Raw genomic sequence first — 22,290 nt, 5'->3', positions numbered from 1 at the left:
ATACTCCAGGCAAGAATACTGGAGTGGGTTGCTGTGCCATCCTCCAGGGGATCTTCCTGAGCCAGGGATCAAACCCACAACTCTTTCATCTCCTGCGTTGGCGGGCAGGTTGTTTACCACTAGCCCCACCTGGCAAGCCACCTACACTTAAACAGGGGTCTTCTCAGTTTTGCACTGCATTTAGACAAGTACTGATCCAAAGAATGAGAGTCTCCCTGGAGTCCAGGCCCTGCTGCAGGCCAACTGGGGTGGGAGGCAGTAAACGAAGCCAGGAAACTTTCCTTTTTGTGTCTCTGTGCCATCCTTCTAGCACAGGGGAGTGGGAAGCCCGGTGAGGAATGTTCCAGTTTCCTCTTCCAGCTGTATGACCCTCAGGGACCTGGCTCCTCATGGGCCTCAGTTCCCTCATCTAGGGAATGAGGAGTCTGGCTTCGCCCAGTAGTTTTAAAAAACTGGGTTCCAAAAAGTCACAAGTGTGCTTCTGAAAGCCAGGGCCCACGATTGAGAAGAGAGCCAAAGGCCTGCTCAACCACAGCAGATCCACGCATCTTTGCATCAGGAAATCTACAGCTGAAACTGTGGCCAGGCCCTGGACTGGGTGGCCCCTGAGATCCCCGGAGGCTGGAACATCCTCTAGGTGGTGTCGTCTCTTTCCCTTTGGGGTGAACTGGCAGAATGGTCCCTTAGAATGGGCTATAAGGGTCATCTCCCAGCGCACCAGGACTCCTGGAGGCCCAGACCTTCATTCTGAGCATGGCTTAGCAGCAGGGGCCCTCCATAGGGAGCCATGTAGTGCTGGGGGCTGCAGAAATGACCCAGAAGCCCTGCTGCTCTTCAAAACAGCACCCTAGCTCCCTGCTCACTAATAGTTCTTCAATCAAGAGGAAGTGTGAGTGGAGCCCAAGGCAGGGAGCCAGGTTGGGTTCTTAGGAGAGCAGGATAGGGAAGGGTCAAGAGCATAGACTCTGAAGTCTCGGCTTCCTTCATGCCAGCTGTGTGACCTTGAGCAAGTTATTAATCTCTCTGTGTCTTCATCTCCTCATCTTTCAAATGGAGATAATAATTCATGGGGTAGATGTGAGGATTAAGTGAGTTATTTAAAGCTCTAAGAACAGTGTTTGGCTCACAGTAAGAGCCGTTCCCAGGAAGTTCCTTTCTCAAGTTCTCTTCCCAATCTTCTTCCACACTTGAGGCTCTCTGCAGTGCTGTGGTAGGAAGTGGGAAAACCCAGGGTGCATGTCCCGCTGGTCCAGCTGTCCTTCCAGCCCAACCGGCCACCGAGTCAGGCCCTGCCCAGGAGGGGTTCAAGCAGAGGTGGATCCTGAGCTGACCATATTCACTGACAACAGGATGGAAATGCTGATCTGGGTGACAGACAAGAGTCAAGTGATCTTAGCAGAGACGAAAAGCTGGCTCCAAGGGAGACAGACAAGAGTCAAGTGATCTTAGCAGAGACGAAAAGCTGGCTCCAAGGCTCTGGCTTGGAGCTCAAACCCCATGGAAGACATGGCAGGCAGTAGGAAGGGAGGCTTTAGCCAAAGCTGCCCATATTCTGTGGCCTTGGTTGCCCTGGAGACCAAGCTTTGGTTAGATGGTTAGGCTGATTCTGAGCCAGCTCCTCAAGGCCCCAGACCCCAGGAAGGGAGATTCCAGAGTGAGCCCCACTCCTAGTCCAGTGCCCTTTGCTTTAGGTCATGCTATCTCTTCCAACAACAAGCCAGTATTTGTCAAATGCATCACAGTTAGGAGGCAGACAGCCCAGCATGTTCCAAAGGTGATGAAGTGGTCTTAGCCTGGAGGTGCAAGGACACAATGAAATAACATTGAATCACTCAGTGAAAAAAGTATCCCCTTTCCAGTTTTCCTTCCAGTCCTCCATCATCAGGAAGAAAGTCTCAGCTTGATGCTACTCGCCGTCTTGCTAACTTGTCTCTAACGCTTGCTACTTTCCCTTCAAAACAAAGAGAAAGCTCAGAGCCTTCGATGAGCAAAATAGCACCCATCTAGGATGTCATGTCGAATCTTCCTGTTATCTTTATGTACAACAAACCAATACCGGCTTTCCAGGCCATTCCAGATAACCAATTTCCTTTTGAAACATTTAAGTTAAAATATGAGTTGATTTAAAGAAAAAGGAGCCCACTTGAGCGCCACTGCTATCATCCCCCTACTCAGATGGGGAAACTGAGGCTCCAAGGATGCCCAGCTGGAAAGTGGCAGAATGGGGTTCCATGTGCCCTTGAGGACAAAGGTTGAAGCCTCTGACTGCCCCAGAGGCCGAGGAACTGTCCCCTACCAGGAAGCCAGCCTGCTTGCACTAGCTGGGATCCCATGCTGCTGGCTGGATGGGGTAGGAGGAGATGCCAGTGAAGTGAGGCTGTGAGCAGGGGGCCAGAGAAAGAGGAACTTGGAGTAATTATTATTTCCTTTCATTCAAGCTCCTTACTTTATAAAAGGTGGATGTTTTCCGGAGAGCCAAACAAGCACTAGGAATAGATTTCTTTTGTGCAGCAACTCAGGCTGATGGGTAATTTCCCCTGTAACAAGAACAAACTGCCCTGCTTAGCCTATCATTGTTCACAGAGGCAAAGAGGCCTGCATCTGTGGGCCCTGCCAGCAGACCTCCTGCAAGAAATGCCCTCCAAGCACTGCCTTCTCCGGGGCTTTCCCGGCATCCCACAGAGGATGCCAAGCTGGTTCATGTCAGAAGCCTGTTCCAGCCCACCTGCCCACTTCATTGGTCAGAAGAAGCCCATGTAGGCCCCTTGAACAGGACCCTCTGCCAGGACTGAGCTTCCCCTGGAATCCAGGGATACTTTCTAGCAAAACCACATTGAAACTGGGTGCCACCTGCCTGGCCTTAGTGGCCGGGGTGGAGCCCTGGCACAGTTGCTCATGGGCCTAGTTAAAATGAACTAGAGCAAAATGTTCTACAAGCAGCATTGCCAAAGTAGGATCCTAAGGAGTTCTTTCTAAGTCCTGCCTCTGCTATTCTAAACCAACCTCTCTTCCCTTCTCAAACATCAGGTGCCTGGTCTATAAAGTGGTTACACTAATACCCATCTCGGGGAGTTGCTAGAAAGATCCAAGAGCAGGTGATTGTACTGCTGGACCCAGAGGGCCTAAAGAATAGCGTCGTGTTGACCAGGAGCAGGGCTGGAGTGCTAGTGAAGGACCAGACCTGGCCCTGTTCTTCGTAACAGGTTCTGAGAGATTTATGGGCCTAATGTTTCTCCATATACACCCTAATCCTCGAAAAACTGAGGCCTGGGCTTCCCTCGGTGGTAGCCCACCCTCGGTAGCTCGGTGGTAAAGAATCCAACCTGCCAAGGTAGGAGACGCGGGTTCAATCCCTGATGTGGGAAGATTCCACATACTGCAGAGCAACTAAGCCCATGCACCACAAATTTGAGCCTGTGCTCTAGAGCCTAGAAGCGGCAACTACTGAACTGCAACTACGGAACCACTGAAGCCTGCACACCCTAAAGCCTGCGCTCTACAAGAGCAGTCACCGCAATGAGAAGCCCGCGCACCGTAACTGGAGAGTAGCCCCTGGAGAAGAAGCCTGCACAGCCACAGAAACACCGCACGGCCAAAATGAATAAAATTATTAAAAGAAAGCAGGCCTTTTTCCGAGGACAGATAAGACAACTTGAAAATAAGTCATTTAGAAACAAGTAACAAAAATGAATTTGAATGTCGTCAAATGAAAAATCTTCGTGTTTCAAAGGCCACCATCAAGAAAGTAAAAAGACAACCCACAGAATGAGAGAAAAATATTTGCAAATCATCTGATAAAGGACTTGTACCTAGAACATAAAAAGAACTCTCAGGATTCAACATTAATAAGATGAACAACCCAATTTAAAAATGGGCAAAGGATCTGAATAGACTTTTCTCCAAAGATGATATACGAACGGCCGATAAGCACATGAAAAAGTGCTCATTAGTCAGGAGGAAAATGCAAATCTAACCACAAGAGATACCACTTCACACCCACTAGAATTATTACAGAAACAAAACAAAATAGAAAATACCAAGTGCTGGAGAGGATGTGGAGAGATTGGCACCTTCATAACCTGCGGGTGGGAATGTCAACTGGTGCAGTCACTTTGAAAACAATCTAGTTATTCCTCAACTGATTAAATATCAAGTTACCATGTGACCCAGCAATTCCACTCCTAAGTATATACCTCAGAGAAATGACAATACACATTCTGCAGAAACTTGTGCATGTATGGTCACAGCAGCATGATTCATAATAGCCCCAAAGTAGAAATATCCCAAGTGTCTGTCAATTGATGAGGAGATAAGTAAAATGGGGCTTATCCATAATGGAGTATTATCTATCCAGCCATAAAAAGAAATGAGAAATACTGATACTCGCTACAACATGGATGAATCTTGAAAACATACTAAGCGAAAGAAGTTAGATGCAAAAGTCCATATATTACATGAATTTAACTATATGACATGTCCAGAACAGGCAAATCCACAGAGACAGGAAGTAGACTGGCAGTTGCCTGGAGTGGGAGGAATGGGAAATAGGAAGTGATGCTAATGGGAATGGGGTTTTTGTTGGGAGAGATAAATGTCCTGAAATCAGATAGTAGTGATAGTTGCACAATTCTGTTACAATTTTAAAAAACACTAAAAAAAAAAAAAAAAAAACCTTTTATAAATCTATGCCGCTGTAAATTATGTGACTAAATGCTATTAAAACAGTTGTAAAAAAAAAAAATACCTTTTATAAATCTATGCCGCTGTAAATTATGTGACTAAATGCTATTAAAACAGTTGTAAAAAAAAAAAAAACAAAACACTGACCTCTGTATTTTAAAAGAGTGAATTTTGCAATGTGTGAATTACATCTCCATAAGCTAGTATTTTAATTCTTTTATTTTCATTGTATTTATTTTTATTTTTTGGCCGCGCCGCACAGCATGTGGAATCTAATTCCCCAACCAGGGATCGAACCCTCAACCCCTGCAGTGGAAGCACGGAGTCTTAACTGCTGGACCAGCAGGGCAGTCTCCATAAACTCGTATGTTTTAAATGCTGTCTGTAGTGATGAATGCTGTGTAATACTCTTTTCAGAATCACTTACTATTACTTATTATTATAATTAGGAGTATTTCCTGGTCCACCCCTAGCTCAGAGCAACCTGCCCCCTTAACACCTGATACAGGTATCACCTCTGATCTGCAGATGCCTGAAAGGTGAGCTGCCTGGATCTCAACAGAGCCCAACACACGTCTGATTTGACCAGTTCTGGGCAGCTCCTCTGAGCTGACAAGCCTAAGAATATCTATGGACCATGCCATGCTCATGACTGCCTCACCAGCACTAGAAATAAGCCTGCCAATAGACAACGTTTTCAGTTTGGGGGTTGGGGAGAGACAGTAATGTGTCACATGGGGACCAAGGCATTTAAGGCTCATGTGCTTCCCTCGTTTGTCCCTTCCCTTTTGGTGATGGACACACAAAAGCAGCCAGGCCCCCTAGTCTTTACCCAGAAGAGACCTGGTCAGAGTGTGCATGAAATAGAAATTTTTGGTGTGTGAAGCCCCTGAGATTTGGGGTTTGTTTGTTGTGGAGACTAGCATTAATCATCCTGACTAAGGCATTGCATTTGAAGGAGTCCAGCCTCTCTGGCCAGCCCTCTGAGGCTGGGGGCCCTCCGGACCCCTTCTTGGCCTCTCACAGCTCCACAGCTGGAGTTCATGTCTAAATGATTTCGTCATTCAATGGCCTGATTTTGAAAAACACAGACCAGGGCGGGGAAAGTCAGAGGAGAGCCATCACCGAGGGAGGGTCCTGTGCGTACCAGCTCCTGGGCTCTGACCTGGCTGGTATTTATGACCCTCAGGGCGACCTAGTCCACTTGACAAGAGAAGCAGCCTGAGGTTCCAGGAGGTTAAGGAACTTTCCCAAGGCCGCTCAGCTAATAGAGACCATGCCTGGCTTCCAACCCAGGTCTACCTGGTTCTAAAACTCGCCTCCTCATAGCACTCTGCTGCCTTTGAGTCAGATCTCAATAGCGTTCAGCCCATCCCAAAGCCCACCCTAGGCTGGCGTCCTCTAACCACCCCCAGAGCAAAGCTGGCCACATGTGGGTAACTGACACAGGATTCTGGGCAGCATCCAACGACTGGACTTCACCCCTGGGATGGACGCCTTTAAGTCAGGGTTTGGAGAGAGAGAGATTTCGGCTCCGGGAGTGAGTTTTGACTTTGAGCAGGGATGTGCCAGCCAGACTCCCAGCAAACACCCACTGTCAGACTCTGGGGGACAAGAGCCAGCCCAGTGTCAGCTCTCCAGAAAGAGATCTGAGTGGGCAGAAGGGAGGGGCCCACGGAGGGAAGCTTCCTGGGCCCCCTCCTGCCTCGTTGAAACCAACTCACAATGAATGACAGACATGTGTCCAGCGCTGTGTGGGGTGGGGCTGGGGGGTGGTAGCGGGGACACTCAGGACACATGCCATCATCTCTGCCCGGAGAGCTAATAGCCCAGCCACCGTCCTGGGCACCCTGCCTTTCCTGGGGCACCTGCACCCACTCAGTGACTCAAAGTGGAAAGCACGGACTCCCCTTGCCCCATCTCCTCACTTCCCACACCTGACATTTCCCAAGGCCCTGGTGTCTTATTTCCACAGCTAGGGCAGCAGCTCCCAGGATAGCCTCCTGCCTTCAGTCCTCCTCCTCCCCTTCCTCCACTACCTGAGGGGCAGAGAGACCAACCGTGGCATTCAGAGCCCTTGGGGCTCCCCACTGCCCTTAGGATGGTGCAAACTCCCCACCATGATTTTCCAGGCCCTGCCTCCCAGAAGGTCCCTGTCCCCTGACCTTTTCACTTCTGGAACACTGACCTCCCTGCCAACACACATTCATTCCCTTCTACGCACGAAGGCCTCTTACCCGCAACACTTTTGACATTTCAGGCCCAGATAATTCTTGGCTGGGAGGGGCTGTCCTGTGCATTGCAGGACATTCAGCTGCATCTCTGGCCCATGTGTATTAGATGCTAGGAGCACATTCCCTATTCTTGTTAATCAAAAAGATCTCCAGACTCCACCAAATGCCCCCAGGTGAGAGCCCCTGCTCTGGACCTTTGCACATGAAAGGCCCTTCTCCTTTCTTTTCATTTGCGCCTGGCTTCCCCATCAGCACGTGAAACTTTGGTTCAGCTGCAGCAACTGTCAGGAGCCTTCCTGGCTGGCCCAGGCTAGCCCAGGACAGCATTCCCCGCCCCCCACACACACACTTCCCGGGGCGCTGTCCACCACTGCTCTTGTGACACCGCATTCGATCCATCTGGTGATGTGCTGTCACCCCCTCTGTAAGCGGGGCTCCTCAGAACCCACCTCTCCGGCTGTGGAAGCCCCGACCCCAGGGACCTGCAGAAGCACGACAGAGCAGCAGGTAGGAGGGACGGCTTCTGGCCGGAGGCAGAGAAGGCTCTGTGGGATGCAGCAGAGACGCAGGAGAAAGATTAGAGTCGGGGCCGCGCTTTCCGGGAACAGCCCGGACAAAGGCGACCAGGTGGGCATGTCAAGATGAGACTGGGAGGCGGCGGCTGGAGCTCCCAGCGTGGGGGGTCTGGGAGCGAAAGCTGGAGGCCAGGCCGTGAAGACCCGTGGAGGTGTTCTGCAGCCCCAGATGTATTCAGCAGGATGTGAAATTAGGGAAGCGGGGGCAAGTCTGGGAAATGCCTTGGTATCAGTTGAGCTGGTTTCTTTACCTTAGGACTTCTCAAGAGCCGTTAATGTGCTCACAGGCCGGGTAAATCTTTACAAGGGAGAGATGCGGCAAAAAGTCATGTCCACAAGTAACTAACCACAGAAGTGTTTTTTCACAGTTCAGTTCAGATGCTCAGTCGTGACCAACTTCTCTGCGGTCCCATGGACTGCAGCATGCAGAGCCCTCGGAGCTCCCCACTGCCTTTAGGAAGGACAGGCCTCCCTGTCCATCACCAACTCCCGGAGTCTACTCAAACTCATGTCCATTGAGTCGGTGAGAGTCGTTTCTTTCACAGATCCTCTCAAATGACCACTGTCCCACAGTCTGTTGTTGTTTAGTTGCTGAGTCATGTCCAACTCTGCGACCCCATGCACTCTAGCCCGACAGGCTCTTCAGCCCATGGGATTCTCCAGACTAGAATCCTGCAGTGGGTTGCCATGCCCTCCTCCAGGGGATCTTCCCAACCCAGGGATTGGTCATGTGTCTCCTGCATTGGCAGGAGAATTCTTTACTGCTGAGCCACCAGGAAAGCCTGGTCTACCCTTGGGAAAATGCTTCTTGGAGCCGAGACATGAGTTGCACCTTGAGAAGGAGTGCGAGGTAAAGACTATCTGGGTTTGGGGACAAGGGTCCTGGGGGTCATTTGGAGGCCTCAGAGCTGGGGCTGGGGCTTCAGCCACATGGCTCCTCTCCCAGCCTCTGGGGCATCTGCAGTCCTGAGAAGGAACACAGGCTCCTGCGAGAGTGGCTGCAGGAAGGACCAGGCAGGCAGCGCAAAATTTATTATAGGAAAACAGTCAACCCCCAGACCACTTGGACCACCTCCCCCAGGCCCCTGGGCCATAACATATGGTGTGGTTTAAATTTCTAAAATTGAGGAGTACTTAAGGAAAAAATGTTGGCAAGCTCTGAGTACTTGTAAAACCGTCTGAGCTGAGGGGGGAGGCTGGGCCCCAGCCCTCTAGGAGACGCAGGCACCACGAGGCAGGGGCAGCAAGGTCTGCAGGGGCCCAGACCGGGTCCACGAGCAGAGGCTTCTGGTCAAGGCTGGCCAGTGGGGAGAGAGGGAAGTGACCCCCTGCAGCAGCCCTAGGATGGGCTGAAGGAGCCAGCAAGGCCGGCCAAGGAACCACCTCATCCTCAGCACAGATCCCAGCCAGACCAGCAGGTGTGGGGGTGGGGTGGGGGTCACTAGGGGTGGAAGGTCACTGGGAGGTGGGGTGGGGGTCACTGGGGGGTGGGGTGGGGGTCACTGGGGGAGTGGGGGGATCACTGGGGGTGGGGTGGGGGGCTACTGGGGGGTGGGAGAATCACTGGGGATGGGGTGGGGGGTCACTGGGGATGGGGGGGGGTCACTGGAGCATGGGGTGGGGGTCACTAGGGGTGGGGTGGGGGACTCACTGGGGATGGGTTGGGGGGTCACTGCAGGGGTGGGGTGTGGGGTCAACGGGGGTGTGGGGTGGGGGATTACTAGGGGTGGGGTGGGGGAATAGGAGGGTGGTGGGAATAGTGCACCATAGGGAAAGCCCAAGGGCTCCAGGATCACCTTGACCAGGGTTCAACTCCTGGCCGTGTGACCTGCGGCAGTGACAGCCGCGCCCCCACCCCCTCCAGCCTCCTCGTCCTCATCCACAAGATGGAGCCAACAGAATCACATCACAGGGTGACAGACAGAGCCTGTACACAGTGGGTCCCCAATACATGTCAGCTGCCATCGTCTGGGGGAAACTCAAGCAGGTGGGCAGCCTGAAAGGGGGTGCAACGGAGAGCTAGACGGATGAAGCTGAGCCACCGTGGACACCACCTTGGCCGAGGGCAGCAAGAGTCTATCAGCTTCACAGCCGCAGCAGGCCAGTCCCTGCTCCGGGCCCCGGCAGCAGCCTATAGACAGGGCTATCTATCCACCACTCATCTCGTGGAGGCTGGAACCATCACAGAGCGTCTAGCTGGCGTCTGGCTTGCTTCAGGCGCTCAGCAGTGAGCTGATCTCACCCCCCTGGGGTATTTACACCCCTCAAGCTTGTTATGCCCAGGGTGCTCACCCTGTGTCAAGTAGTGGCCAGGAGATCAAAAACATCTGCCCACAGCCGCATCAACACGTCAGCAGCTGTGACTGGGTGGACACAGACCCTGCTCAGACACTCTCTGTACCAAGAGGCACTTCGTACAGAGCACTTGTAAAACTGTCTGAGCTGAGGGGGCGGCTGGGCCCCAGCCCTCCAGGAGATGCAGGCAGCACGCAGCAGAGGCAGCAAGGTCTGGGGGGCTCAGACCGGGGTCCAGGAGCAGAGGCTTCTGGTCAAGGCTGGCCAGTGGGGAGAGAGGGAAGTGACCCCCTGCAGCAGCCCTAGGATCAGATGAAGGAGCCAGCAAGGCCAGCCAAGGAACCACCTCATCTTCAGCACAGATCCCAGCCAGACCAGCAGATGTCGGGGAGGGGGGGCGGGGGGGGGGTCACTGGTGAGGTGGGGTGGGGGTCCCTGGCAAGGTGGGGTGCAGACACTCTCTGTGCTGCCATCTAAGCGTCTGGATGCAGTTTGTGTAGGGACCTGGGTCCCCAGGTCTGTTCCTGGCAGCCCTGCAGACAGCGTGCAGTCAGGTGTGCCCAGGGCCACGCCTTGTGCAGAGCGAGCCAGCCCTGTCCAGCATCTGAAAGAGCGGATGAACATGAATCCTCTTGCTTCTGAAAAGTGCAAAGGCCCTGGGGTGGCCTGCCATTCCATTAAGAGGCGTGTAGGATTACGATGGAAGCAGAAGCAGAGAAACAGCGGAGGGAAGCAACGGGGGTCTGGCTCAGCAGAAGCAGGAGGAAGTCCCATAGGGGACATCCTCTGGGGTGGGGCTGGGCCAGTGGCCAGCAGGCCAGCACAGCTGTGCCAGGCAAGGGCTCAGTGCAGCCCGAGGGGCCCGCATCACATGTCTGGGCCCCTGGGATGTCCCTAACATCACCAGGGGCAGCAAGGGTTGAGGTGGGACCAGAACTGCCAAGGACCCCTGGGGCCCTGCTGAGAATGACGAGGTGGGGCTTACCCTCCTCAAGGGACTTCCATGCCGTGTGGAAAAAATGTATAAAACTGCAGAAACCATCCCTAAGTGCAGGGAGGGGAGAAGGCCTGGTTGTAAACTCGGAAGGAGCTGCTGTGGGTTTAACCCCCTTGTGAATGCCTTCACCAGTAGGTGTAGGGGAGGGCAGGTGTTCAGCGGCCCGCCTGTCGCCGGAGGAGCTCTGTGAGCTGGAATCCTTCTGTTCACAGTCCTACCTCTGTCTCCCGACTGGAAGTCAGGAGTGGCTGCAGCAGCCCTGATTCACCGCTTCTAGCGTCAGGGCCACCATGAATGTGCACAGCCCATGGGGGTGGCCCCACGTCCCAGAGGAGGTCAGGATGGCCCCTTGCCCTTCAGCATACCCCAGAGCACTTCGGAATACTCAGCATTCTGCTCTGTGTTCAGCCAGTGTTACCTCTGCCCATTCAGCTCCAGCCAGGCCCTCCTCCTAAGCACTCCTGGGCCCTTCCATTCTCACCAACCTCTCAGACACACATCTGCCACGCCCTCTCTTCTGGGTACTCTGACCCCTGCCTCAGTTGAGCCTTCACCTGTCCTGCCACAAATGCCTGGGCATGGGCAGAGGGCAGCAAGAGTGCCCCTGGAGGGGACTGGGCCCCCAGGAAGCAGGCCTCTCCACTGCAGGCCTGCTCTGGCCTGGACCACCTGCCTTGGCCCTGCCAGGCTTGGGTACCTCTGAAGAGGATGAGAATTCTGAATCTGAAGACCAGTGGCACCCCTGGCTGGGTGTTCCCCCTGGCCTGGCACAGACCTGGGGGGCCCATATTCCTGGATTAAGGCCTCCCACTCCTCCTGCTGTGGGGTTTGGGCAGCCTCTTACCTTTGGGGTGAGGTACTTGGTCATAATTTCCTTCCCTTTTTCTCCCAGTTTTTCATCCGGAGTAACTTCATATTCTGCCTAAAACAGAAGGAAAAGAACAATAATAGATTTGCTCACGAGCATCTCACAATTGTAGAACCTTAGAGGCCCCTGGAGAAGACACCCTGAAGGGCACGTGACCGAACTCCTTCTTCGGCAGGACAGGGAGCGAGGCCCAGAGAAGGGAGGGGCCCTGGTGTCCAGTCCAGCCGGCTCTGCTCCACTGCGGACACGTGCTCAGAACAGCGGCAGCACACTGGAGTCACTGGGGAGCCAGCGCTGGTGCTTGGACCCCGCCCCACACCCACAGAGTCAGACCCTTTGGTGATGGGGTCAGGCATCCAGGCAGCTGGTGGAGAGAACCACAAGCTTAGGAAAATCAAAGGAAGCTGCTGGAAACTAACTAGAGCCAGCAAACTGGAAGGCCCTCAGAAGGCTGCCTGAGGTCACTCAGACCTTACATGCTGCATGACCTTGGACAGTTTCTTCAATCTCCATACAATGCAGATGGAAAAAGCGCCTACACGTAGGGTGATTGCGCAGGGAAAACAAGACAAATCTGGGCACACACTAAATACTCAGTTAACGGCTGCTGTATTTACCACCATCGCAATTACTACACCTTGTAAGAGAAGACGATAGTATGCATGCTATAACTTTGACAGCTTTTCAGTTTACAAAGGGAACACACAGAGATTTTTCAGATGCTCTTATGTGAACTTTATTTAAGCCCAGGTAGTGATACGATGGTAAAGAACCTGCCTGCCGATGCAGGAGACATGGGTTTGATCCCTGGGTGGGGAAGATCCCCTGCAGAAGCGAATGGCAATCCACTCCAGTATTCTTGCCTGGAGAATTCCATGGACAGAGTAGCCTGGTGGGCTACAGTCCAGGGGGTCACAAAGAGTCGGACACGACTAAGCGACTGAGCACACAATGACACAGAAGGCAGGGCGGCAATCACACCCCTTCATCCACATACAGAGAGCAGGGGCTTCAGCAGAGTTGCCCAGGGTCAATGGTGGGGAGGAAGCAGGGCTGGGACATGGACCTCCAAGCCCGGACCCCTTTCACAACAACACCAAGGAATTTAGGACCCAGATCGCTGACCATGCCAGTGGGACCCGGGCTCTAAAGAAAGAAGTGAGGCTTCAAAAGACAGACCACTTTATTTTCCCTGACCCCAAGTGAGGCTCCTTCACAGGCACTTGACCCACTTGCCAAGAGGATAAAAGGCTGCCTCGACTTAATGAAAAGCCTGGTGAGCTTGCCTTTCTCATTTCAACAAGGGAACTAATTGCAAATTGTTTATAACTGGTTCAAAATCCGCCACCCAAGGATTTGTCAGCCTCCATCCAAAACTACAGCTATTTCCAAAGAGACAGGCAGTGGCATCAGCACAGAGGGGCTGAAACTCCTTTCCCGGCCACCTCACTGTGGAGTTAGACCCCAATACTTACCCCCACCCACACTCCCACCCCTGGGCTGGTTCAAAGCAGACTCTCAACTCAGTGTCTAGAGTCTGGTTTCTCAACAGGCCAGCCAGGAAGACCCTCCCGGCTGGAGCTGCACCTCTCCGGGGCAGAGGGTTCTAGAACACAACTGCCCACCTATTTTCCAGGGGGTGCAGAGAGAAGCTCCCAGTGTCCAGCTGCCCTGGGAGCCCCGCCTGGTGGTCTGGCTCTGTGGGAATTTATCCAGACTGCTTTGCAGGGCCCAGGCCACAGGCAAATGGCTGCCTACCTATTGGGGGGTAACTCAATCCCATGCAGAACCCTGGATTTGCACCATCCCAAAATACCTCTGCAAAGGTAGCTCTATTTAACCAAACGGAGGCCTGAGGCTCGCTAATCAGCCTCAATAGCCAGCTGAAAATATTATTGCTCTGGGTACTAAAACCCACGTTAAAAAAAATAGCAACACTTTCAGGTCAGCTGCCTCCCAGCAGAGGCCCTGCTGGGCAGCTGGGCGCCAGGGTTCCACGGGGAGGCAGCCGGGAGCATGCCGGGACAGGCCTCCCCAGCCTGGGATCAAAAGGCCTTTCTTTGAGAGTCCATGTCAGGTCACCACCACTTGAAGAACATTTGTGTTGGGAGGCAGAAAACCAACAGAAGGCTTCCAGCTGGGCTTTCCGCACCGATTAAGTCACCTGGAGTGACAGGCCATGTCTCCACTGTGACCCCCGAGAGGGGCTCATGGGGGACCCGTCCGGAGAGACCACCTACAGAGAAAAACACCATGGCGGCTCGGCCGGCCGGGCAGCGCTCAGGGCAATCACATGGACCTGGGGCAGCGGACCACCCGGGAATCCGCTCCCGAGGGGGCACCCCTGCCCAGGTGGTGGGCAAAAGCTGCCGAAATCAGCTGAAGCCAGAAAACATAAGCAGCAAATAAGAAGTTGGGTTGGCCAGTGCTCTGTGACAACCTCAGAGAGGTGGGATGGGGTGGGAGGTGGGAGGTGGGAGGGCGGTTCCAGAGGGAGGTGACATATGTATGCCTATGGCTGATTCATGCTGAGGGACGGCAGAAACCCACACAACGTTGTAAGGCAATTACCCTCCAATTAAAAGTAAATAAATTAAAAGAAGTTGGGTTGGGCCAACAGCCTAGAATTTTACAATTAGAAATGGAAATGGCAGACAGTGACTTCAGTGAACAGAGAGGTAAACGACACGCCAGGATGACCTGTGACATCCATCCATGAGTTCCCTCCAACAAGCCGGGGGTGGACTTGTCCCCACCCCACCCCCCAACAGAGGGGACACACACTGTCCTCCCTACTGTGTTGCCCACTTGAAACCTTCTCCTGCCCAGGGCTCAGCCCCAACGGCCAGAGTGCCAAAGAGCTCCTTGCCAATCCACTCGGAGAACACTTCTCTTCCCCAGATACATCCATGGTGCCAACCGAGGGAGGCATTTAATGAGCCTTCTCTCCGCATGGTGATTTATGCCAAACACAGGAATGGGCTTTAGGGAGGAGATGCTGTAACACAAAGTGCAAAATACGACATTGAGTTCAAGGCAAAAAGAATTATTTATATATCTGTGCCTGCCAAAAGGGTATAAACATCTGTGTACATCCTAGTTTATAAAGCCAATATTTCATTCTCTTGGCGAGCTCTAATTGCATCATCCATCTCAGAAAATGCTAATGAAAATATGTCCCCTATTAAACACATTTCTCTCAGATGAGTTTTTAAAAAAACATGAAGATTGCAAACTGGTACAAGGGGCCCTGCCACGTTCTCACAGAAGCCGGCGCTGGGTTTTACAGAGCGGAGTCTGAGTCGAATTCCTCTCGGCAAGATGTCACCCCCCTCCTCTCGGGAGCCCTTCTCCTGCCCTGGCAGGAAGATGAAGTCAGAGAGGCTTTGAGGTCTCGCCACCTCCGGCTTCTGTAATTACCGATGTGGTCAGCTTTTCCAGAGTCTTCGCGGCAGGGACAAGTGACGCGCCCAGCTGCTCCCCGCGGCCCTCTCTGGAGAAACACCCGGCTCCTCCCACATCGGCCGTGGCATCTTGCCGGTGCCAAGCCTGGGGGCCAGGGGTTTCCGTCTGCCCCTCTGGAGTCACTGCCCGCCCCGCTTCGGGACAGAGGAGAGTGCAGGTGGGGAGTCCCCCGCCAGCTCCCTCCCTGCCGGGCGCCCAGGCTCCTGGATCCTTCTGAAAGCCCAGCTCCTGCAGCTGCCCTCTCCCACTCCTTCCTGAATGGGCCCTGTCCCTGCAGAGCTGGAGGTGGCGAAGGCTCAGACGTACCTGCGTACACAGGCCAGGACTCCAACAGCTGCCCTTCATGAAATTCTACTTCTTTCACACAGGAGCGAGCCATCCATCTCTGGCCAGGCCCCTCACTGATGCTTGAAAACTCCTTCAGAAGACTGGCATCGCCTGCCCCTTCCCATCCCCCCAGCTAGAATGAAGAAGCTCTACAAACAGGGGTGTCCCCACACCAGGGTCCCAGGATCAGATGGGCCTGGTCAGCCTCACAGCCTGTGTCCACCTGGGCAGGCAGAGTCTTCTCAGATGTCTGGAAGTCATGTGAGGAGACCTGTCGGACCTGGGTTAGGAAGGGGTTCCCTGGCCCAGGGTCAATGGGGCAGGCTCAGAGAAAGAAGGGAAGGAGGAGAGGACCCCTGGCCACGTGGGGTACAAACTGAGGGTGACAGGAGGGACCCCAAGGTGGGGCGGCGCCATAGCCACCAAGCTTGGCAGAGGTGAGCTCGGAAAAGTCAGAGGAAAGGTTCTGACCCTCTCGTGGGGTGGGGGTAGGGGGGGCGGGGGGTGGTTGGCTGATGTGTCTGAGTCCCGCGGCGGAGGGCCTGTGCTGTCGCCTCCTGCCCGCCGGTCATTCTCGCGGGAGCTCAGCCCTCGGCGGCTCTCTGCCACCCCTTCACCGCGCCTCCTCCGCCCCCAGCGCCCCGCATTCTTCCCCTGTCCTCACTCCCCACAGGGCTCATAAGGCCATCATGCAAAGGGCTCTCCCCGCTACTCTTTCAATTCTAAGTGACCAGAATCTCAACCTAGCCTGACTCAAGTGCAACTAGAATCTCTGGGTTCCTGAGCTCCAACGATGGGGTGAACAACCAACGTGTGGGGAAAATGGAAATGCAGCCTGGCCCAGAGCAACAGAGCCAGGGACGTGAGCACCTCTGGAACCTACTCACAGTGTGTGTGTGTGTCTGTGTGTGTCTGTGTGTCTCTCTGTGTGTGTGTCTGTGTGTGTCTGTGTGTGTCTGTGTGTGTCTGTGTGTCTCTGTGTGTGTGTCTGTGTCTGTGTATGTATGTGTCTGTGTGTGCTGTGTCTGTTTGTATCTATGTGTGTGTGTGTCTGTGTGTGTGTGTCTGTTTGTATCTATGTGTGTGTGTGTATGTGTGTGTGTGTGTGTATGTGTCTGTTTGTGTCTATGTGTCTGTGGTGTGTATGTGTCTGTGTGTGTATGTGTGTATGTGTGTGTATGTATCTGTGTCTGTGTATGTATGTGTCTGTGTGTGCGTGTGTCTGTTTGTATCTATGTGTCTGTGTGTCTGTGTGTGTGTGTCTGTTTGTATCTATGTGTGTGTGTGTGTGTGTGTGTGTGTGTGTATGTGTCTGTTTGTGTCTATGTGTCTGTGTGTCTGTGGTGTGTGTGTGTCTGTGTGTGTATGTGTGTATGTGTGTGTATGTGTCTGTGTATGTATGTGTCTGTGTGTCTATGTGTGCGTGTGTCTGTTTGTAGGTATGTGTGTGTATGTGTCTGTGTGTGTGTATGTGTCTGTTTGTGTCTATGTGTGTGTGTGTGTGTGTATGTGTGTGTATGTGTGTCTGTGTGTGTGCTGGCCTCATTCTCCCTCAGTGCTGCCCCACTTGCTCCAGTGGCAGGAGACATGGTGGCCAGGTTTTTTATTCTAAGCCTTCTCTACCAGAGAAAGAATTCCCCTCAAGTCAATAAACCCCAGGAAAAGGACTCGCTGACCTGCATTGGCTCACAGGCTCATCCCTGTTCCCATCAACTGTGGTCTTCAGGTAACATCACTAAGAACAGGGCAGGTTCTGGAAGAGCCATGTTATTTGGGAGTACGTGCAGGGCACCGAGGAGACAGGGCTGTCCCACAGATGTCCAACAGATGAACCCACTTTGTTGTTATTCAGTTGCTAAGTCGTGTCCGGTTCTTTGAGAACCTATGGACTGCAGCATGCCCGGCTTCCCTGTCCTTCACCATCTCCCTGAGTTTGCTCAAACTCACATCGATTGAGTCCGTGATGCGATCCAACCGTCTCATCCTCTGTCATCCCCTTCTCCTGCCTTCAATCTTTCCTAGCATCAAGGTCTTTTCCAATGAGTCATCTCTTTGCACCAGGTGGTCAAAGTATTGGAGCTTCAGCTTCAGCATCAGTCCTTCCAATGAACATTCAGGATTGATTTCCTTTATTGATTGCCTTGATCCCCTTGCAGTCCAAGGGACTCCCAAGAGCCTTCTCCAGCACCACAGTTCAAAAGCATAATTCTTCAATGCTCATCCTTCTTTATATTCCAGCTCTCACATCCATACATGACTACTGGATAAACCACAGCATTGACTATGGTTTTTTTCTTTTAAGTGGTACATTTTCAAGATGAGCCTGCTCCCAGGGTCTAGCTTCACCAACTGCTCTGTGGGTCTCTACATCTATCTGAAGGATAATTACCACTGTCCCCCTCACTCTTTTGGGAGATCACAGAGGTGATAAAAGGACAAAAACAAATACTGGGTATGTTTCAAAAATAAGAGAAGCAGAATACTTAGTTCCCCTGGTGAGGCATTTCAAGTCATTTTACAACAAAATTTCAGGATAACCAGACATATCTGAAACAAGTGATGGCCTATTAATTTCAAGTGATTTTCCATAGTTCCGAGCTAATGAATATCTTGGAATTACTTCCAGCATTTCCTGATGTGAAATTTCATCTGTTGTAACCTCATATCTATAGTTGCCAGCCTTTAAGATGGAGATTCTAATAATCCTTGCCTCTTGCTGTTCATCTTCTTGAGAAGGCTCTTTCCAAACCAAATAGGACCAACCTATATAACCACTGAGATATCAGATGTATGACAACATGGAAGCTCTGAGATAAGGTTACAAAAGACATTACAGGATTTCTGCTTGCCAATGTATAGGGGATCTGGGTTCGATCCCTGGTCCAGGAAGATCCCACATACTGCAGAACAACTATGCCTGTGGGCCATAACTACTGAGCCTGCACTCTAGAGCCCGTGAGCTGCAACTACTGAAGCCTACACACCTAGAGTCTGAGCTCTAGTACAAGAGAAGCCTCCACAATGAGAAGCCGGTGTACCGCAACGAAGAGTAACCCCCTCTTGCCACAGCTGGAGAAGGCCCTCATGTAGCAATGAAGAGCCAGTGCAGACGAAAAAGCAAAGACACTGCAGCTTCTACCATGCTCGCTCCAGGGAAAGCCAGTCCTCTTATGAGGACACTCAGGCAGTCCATGGAGAGGCTCACATGGAAGACAACTGAGGCCTCCAGCCAACAGCCAGCACCAACCTGCCAGCACATGTTTCCATGTGCACAAGCCTGGAAACAGATCAAGCCTTCAGACGACTTGCAGTCCCAGCCAACATTCTGACGTAACCTTTGAAGAGACCTTGAGCCAGTAGCACCTCGGTCAACCATTCCCACACCCTTGACCCACAGAAACTATGAGATAATACATGCCTGTTGTTGTTTCAAGCTGTTAAGTTTTAGGTAATTTCTTCCCCAGCGACAGATAATGAATACTTGACAGGTATCTGAACTTGTAGTTCATTAAAAAATGCCCTTTGTTGCTTTTTCAATCTTTTGTTTAATTGGAAAGCAAGCTCCATAAGGGCAGGAACTTCCTTCTGCTCACTCCATAGTCTCCAGCTGCTAGAACAGAGTGGGATATGTTGAAAACATCTCATAAATGTGTGTTGAGTATGGTTGTGCATGCATGCTTAGCCACTTCAGTTGTGTCCAACTCTTTGTGACCCCATGGACTGTAGCCCCCCAGCCTCCTCTGTCCATGGAATTCTCCAGGCAAGAATACTGGAGTGGGTTGCCATGCCCTCCTCCAGGGGATCTTCCCTACCCAGGAATTGAACCCATGTTTCTTATGTCTCCTGCATTGGCAGGCAGGTTGTTTACCATTAGTGCCACCTAGGAAGCCCAAATATGGTTGAGTATCTGCTAAACCTCCCCTAACCCCAAAGAGCAGAGACTGAAAACTTTAAGTCCCACCTAAGCTTAGGGACTAGAGGGTTTCAAATGAGGTGGGATGCTATCAAGGCTCCCAGAAAATAATTTAGAGAAGTATGTCAGTCTCTAAGAGGTCCATGGCGAGACCCTACTGGCCTTGAAGCCAAATCAACTCAAAGCCTTGACTTGGGTCACTGAATCCATTTCTCTGTGGGAGGGTGATGGGGGAATCCTTCTCAGGCTCCTAGAAGCTGCTCAATAACTAAGACTAAGGGCCAAATCATCCCTGTGTCTGATGAATGATGCACAAACAGTTCCGCTGACCCAGATCACCCAGGCCCCATGTTAAAACAGCCCACGTCTTCTGCTCAACCTGAGAATCTCAGACATTAGGACTGTGCAGGCAAGCGGTCTTTCTTGGGGGGGGCGATGTCAGAGCCGACAAGGATGGGTTATTTTTCATTGAACTCCACTTGGTAGAAATTCAGCCTAGAGGTAGGGAACGCTGTGGATGGCCCTGGCTGCCAGAAGCGCTGGAGGGGTGTGCTCCCCCAGTGACACCACCTCCCTCCTCAGAGTTCCAGTCAGGATGGAAGGAAAAAAAAAGGTATTTCAGACGAGCGTTGCGCCAGCCCTGGAAAACTCAATAAAGTCTTCATGCGTAAAAGAGGTGTGCCAAAGGCTGGTCATTTGACGTCAGGATGGGCGATGAAAGGCTCTGCTAATTCCCAGAGATGCAGACACAAATTCGAGGGGATGGAGGAGCCTCTTGTGAGTGGCGGTGTCATTAAGGTGAATGTAAAGAGCACGTGTCGCATCCACACAGGGAGCCAGACTCGCGTTTCCTTTCCAAAAGAGAGCTCTTGGTACAGGCCCAGCAACACAGAACATCTGCACGACCAGAATGAAAATAGGCATCCATTGGATTTTTTCCCCCGTCTTCTCCTCAAGCTGACTGTAAGAGTCTAACAGGACACGTGGCTGGAAAATTCCACTGGCTCCTGGGTTTAGCCTTGCCCTGCTCTGCCTCATCAACTCTCCAGACAGGTCCCAAAGCTGCTGATGCCTCATCTTTTCCAAATGGGGAGGAGCCTTGGTCCCAGGCTCACACTTTGGTCCTCAGCTGCTCCATCCACGTTCATCTCCTTGGTGAGCACATCTAGTCCATGGCTGTAAGTGCCAGCTATAGGTTGGTACTCCCAGTTTGCTATTTCCAGCCCAGGCCTTTTTCACAAACTCCAGATTCTAACACCCACCACCCCTCCCACATCTCTGCTGGGCTGTCTGGTAGACATTGGAAACTGTGTCCGAAATGAAGCTCCTGACCTTCCCCCAGACAAGCCTTCCACAGCCTTACCCTCACTCCATCTTTCCACTGGTTCAGGTCAACACTTGGAAGTCATCCCCAACTCTTGTCTCTCACCCCCAGGGCATCAGAAAATACTGTTAACTCTGGTTCAGAACATGCTCCAATCCTACTGCATGTCAACCACCAGCCCTCACCCATTAGTGCTCCCCACTCTGACCCTGGCCCACTATAGCCTCTTCCCAACACAGAAGCCAGAGGGAAGCTTTCAAAACCAAAATTGGGGAATTCTCTGGCAGTCCAGTGGTTAGGACTCTGCGCTCCACTTCCAAGGGCCTGGGTTCAATCCCTGACCAGGGAACTAAGAGTCCACAAGCTGCATGGTGTGGACAAAAATTTAAAAAATAAAGTAAAAACCTAAATCAGACCATGACACTGTTCTGCTCAAAAACCCTCCAGTGCCCCACCCTGCCCACCGACATCAAAGTAAAAATTCTCTAATGGTACAAGGTCTTGCACGATTGTCACTTCGCTAGACCCTTCGGCCCTTGCTCCCTCTACTCCAGACACGGACACCAGATCCCAGTGGGTCTTGAGCATCAACTACCTGCCAGGTGCGGCGCTATGAGTATCCGGGTATGATGAGCTATCCAGTTAGTGGAGGAGGCAGACAGACAAAGCATGACTGGCTACATACATGGCACCTGTGACATGCCAGACACTGCCCCGAGCAGTCCAAACACATTCAGTCCCTCCTTAACACATCTGCCACCATCAGGTACAACAACTATGTCCCCTTTTACAGATAAAAACATGGGGCACAGAGGGGTCAGACATCTGCCCGCAGTCTCCCTGGCAGCTGAGGGGGTGCCAGCATGGCACCGTGGTCTGTCTCGGGGCCGGCTCTCTCACGATGCACATTCTGCCAGCACCGAGCACTAATGAGGCTCAGATGTGTGCCAAAGCAGCACCTCGAGCAGAGGGCACTCAGGAAGAGAGAGGGCGGACAGGGGAGGTTTCTGAGAGCAGAGTACAGAGGACGAGCCGGCATTCAGCAGGCAGAGGTCCTGGGAGGCCTTTCAGGTAGTGCGAGGAGGGAGGCAGGGCCGAGAGGCTTCAACCAGCGTGGCAAGTCAGAGCCACCAGAAGCAGGTCGGGGAGCAGAACGCAGGTCTCAGGAAAGACCCAGGGAAGGCTGTGCATGAGATAGGGGCCTGTTGGTGGAAGGTCTAGTAAGTCGGCCTCAAAATGTGTAATTTGTCCTAGATGTCAATGTTTCCCAGCCCTGAACATTTGCAGAGTACTATTCTGTGCTGTGCTGTGCTAAGTGGCTTCAACTGCGTTCGACTCTTTGAAACTCTATGGACTGTAGCCCGCCAGGCTCCTCTGTTCATGGGAGTCTCCAGGCAAGAATACTGGAGTGGGTTGCCACGCCCTCCTCCAGGGGATCTTCTCCACCCAGGGATCCACATCTCTTACATCTCCTGGCTTGGCAAGTGGGTTCTTAACCACTAGCACCACCTGAGAAGCCCAAGTACTGTCCTAGGAGATGTGAAAATTACCATTGCCCACTACCTCCTTCGTGGATCACTGCCGTGTTGTGGCAAGGGGGCTTGGGTAACTC

The 22,290-nt window shown here is 52.5% G+C and overlaps 1 protein-coding gene across 3 annotated transcripts in view; it reads right to left on the bottom strand.

The window, feature by feature from the left end:
* GRK5 (G protein-coupled receptor kinase 5) overlaps positions 1-22,290 on the bottom strand; it is a 223,204-nt gene that overhangs the window by 39,965 nt on the left and 160,949 nt on the right. For all 3 annotated transcript variants that reach the window (XM_070470272.1, XM_070470273.1, XM_070470274.1), the window contains one exon: positions 11,626-11,703. In XM_070470272.1, coding sequence (XP_070326373.1) covers positions 11,626-11,703 — 78 coding nt within the window. The remainder of the gene's footprint in view (positions 1-11,625; positions 11,704-22,290) is intronic.

This window comes from Odocoileus virginianus, chromosome 7 (assembly GCF_023699985.2).
Source record: "Odocoileus virginianus isolate 20LAN1187 ecotype Illinois chromosome 7, Ovbor_1.2, whole genome shotgun sequence".
Taxonomy (NCBI): Eukaryota; Metazoa; Chordata; class Mammalia; order Artiodactyla; family Cervidae; genus Odocoileus; species Odocoileus virginianus.
Note: the sequence above shows the minus strand (reverse complement) of the source record. Positions and strands in the feature narration are given on the sequence as shown.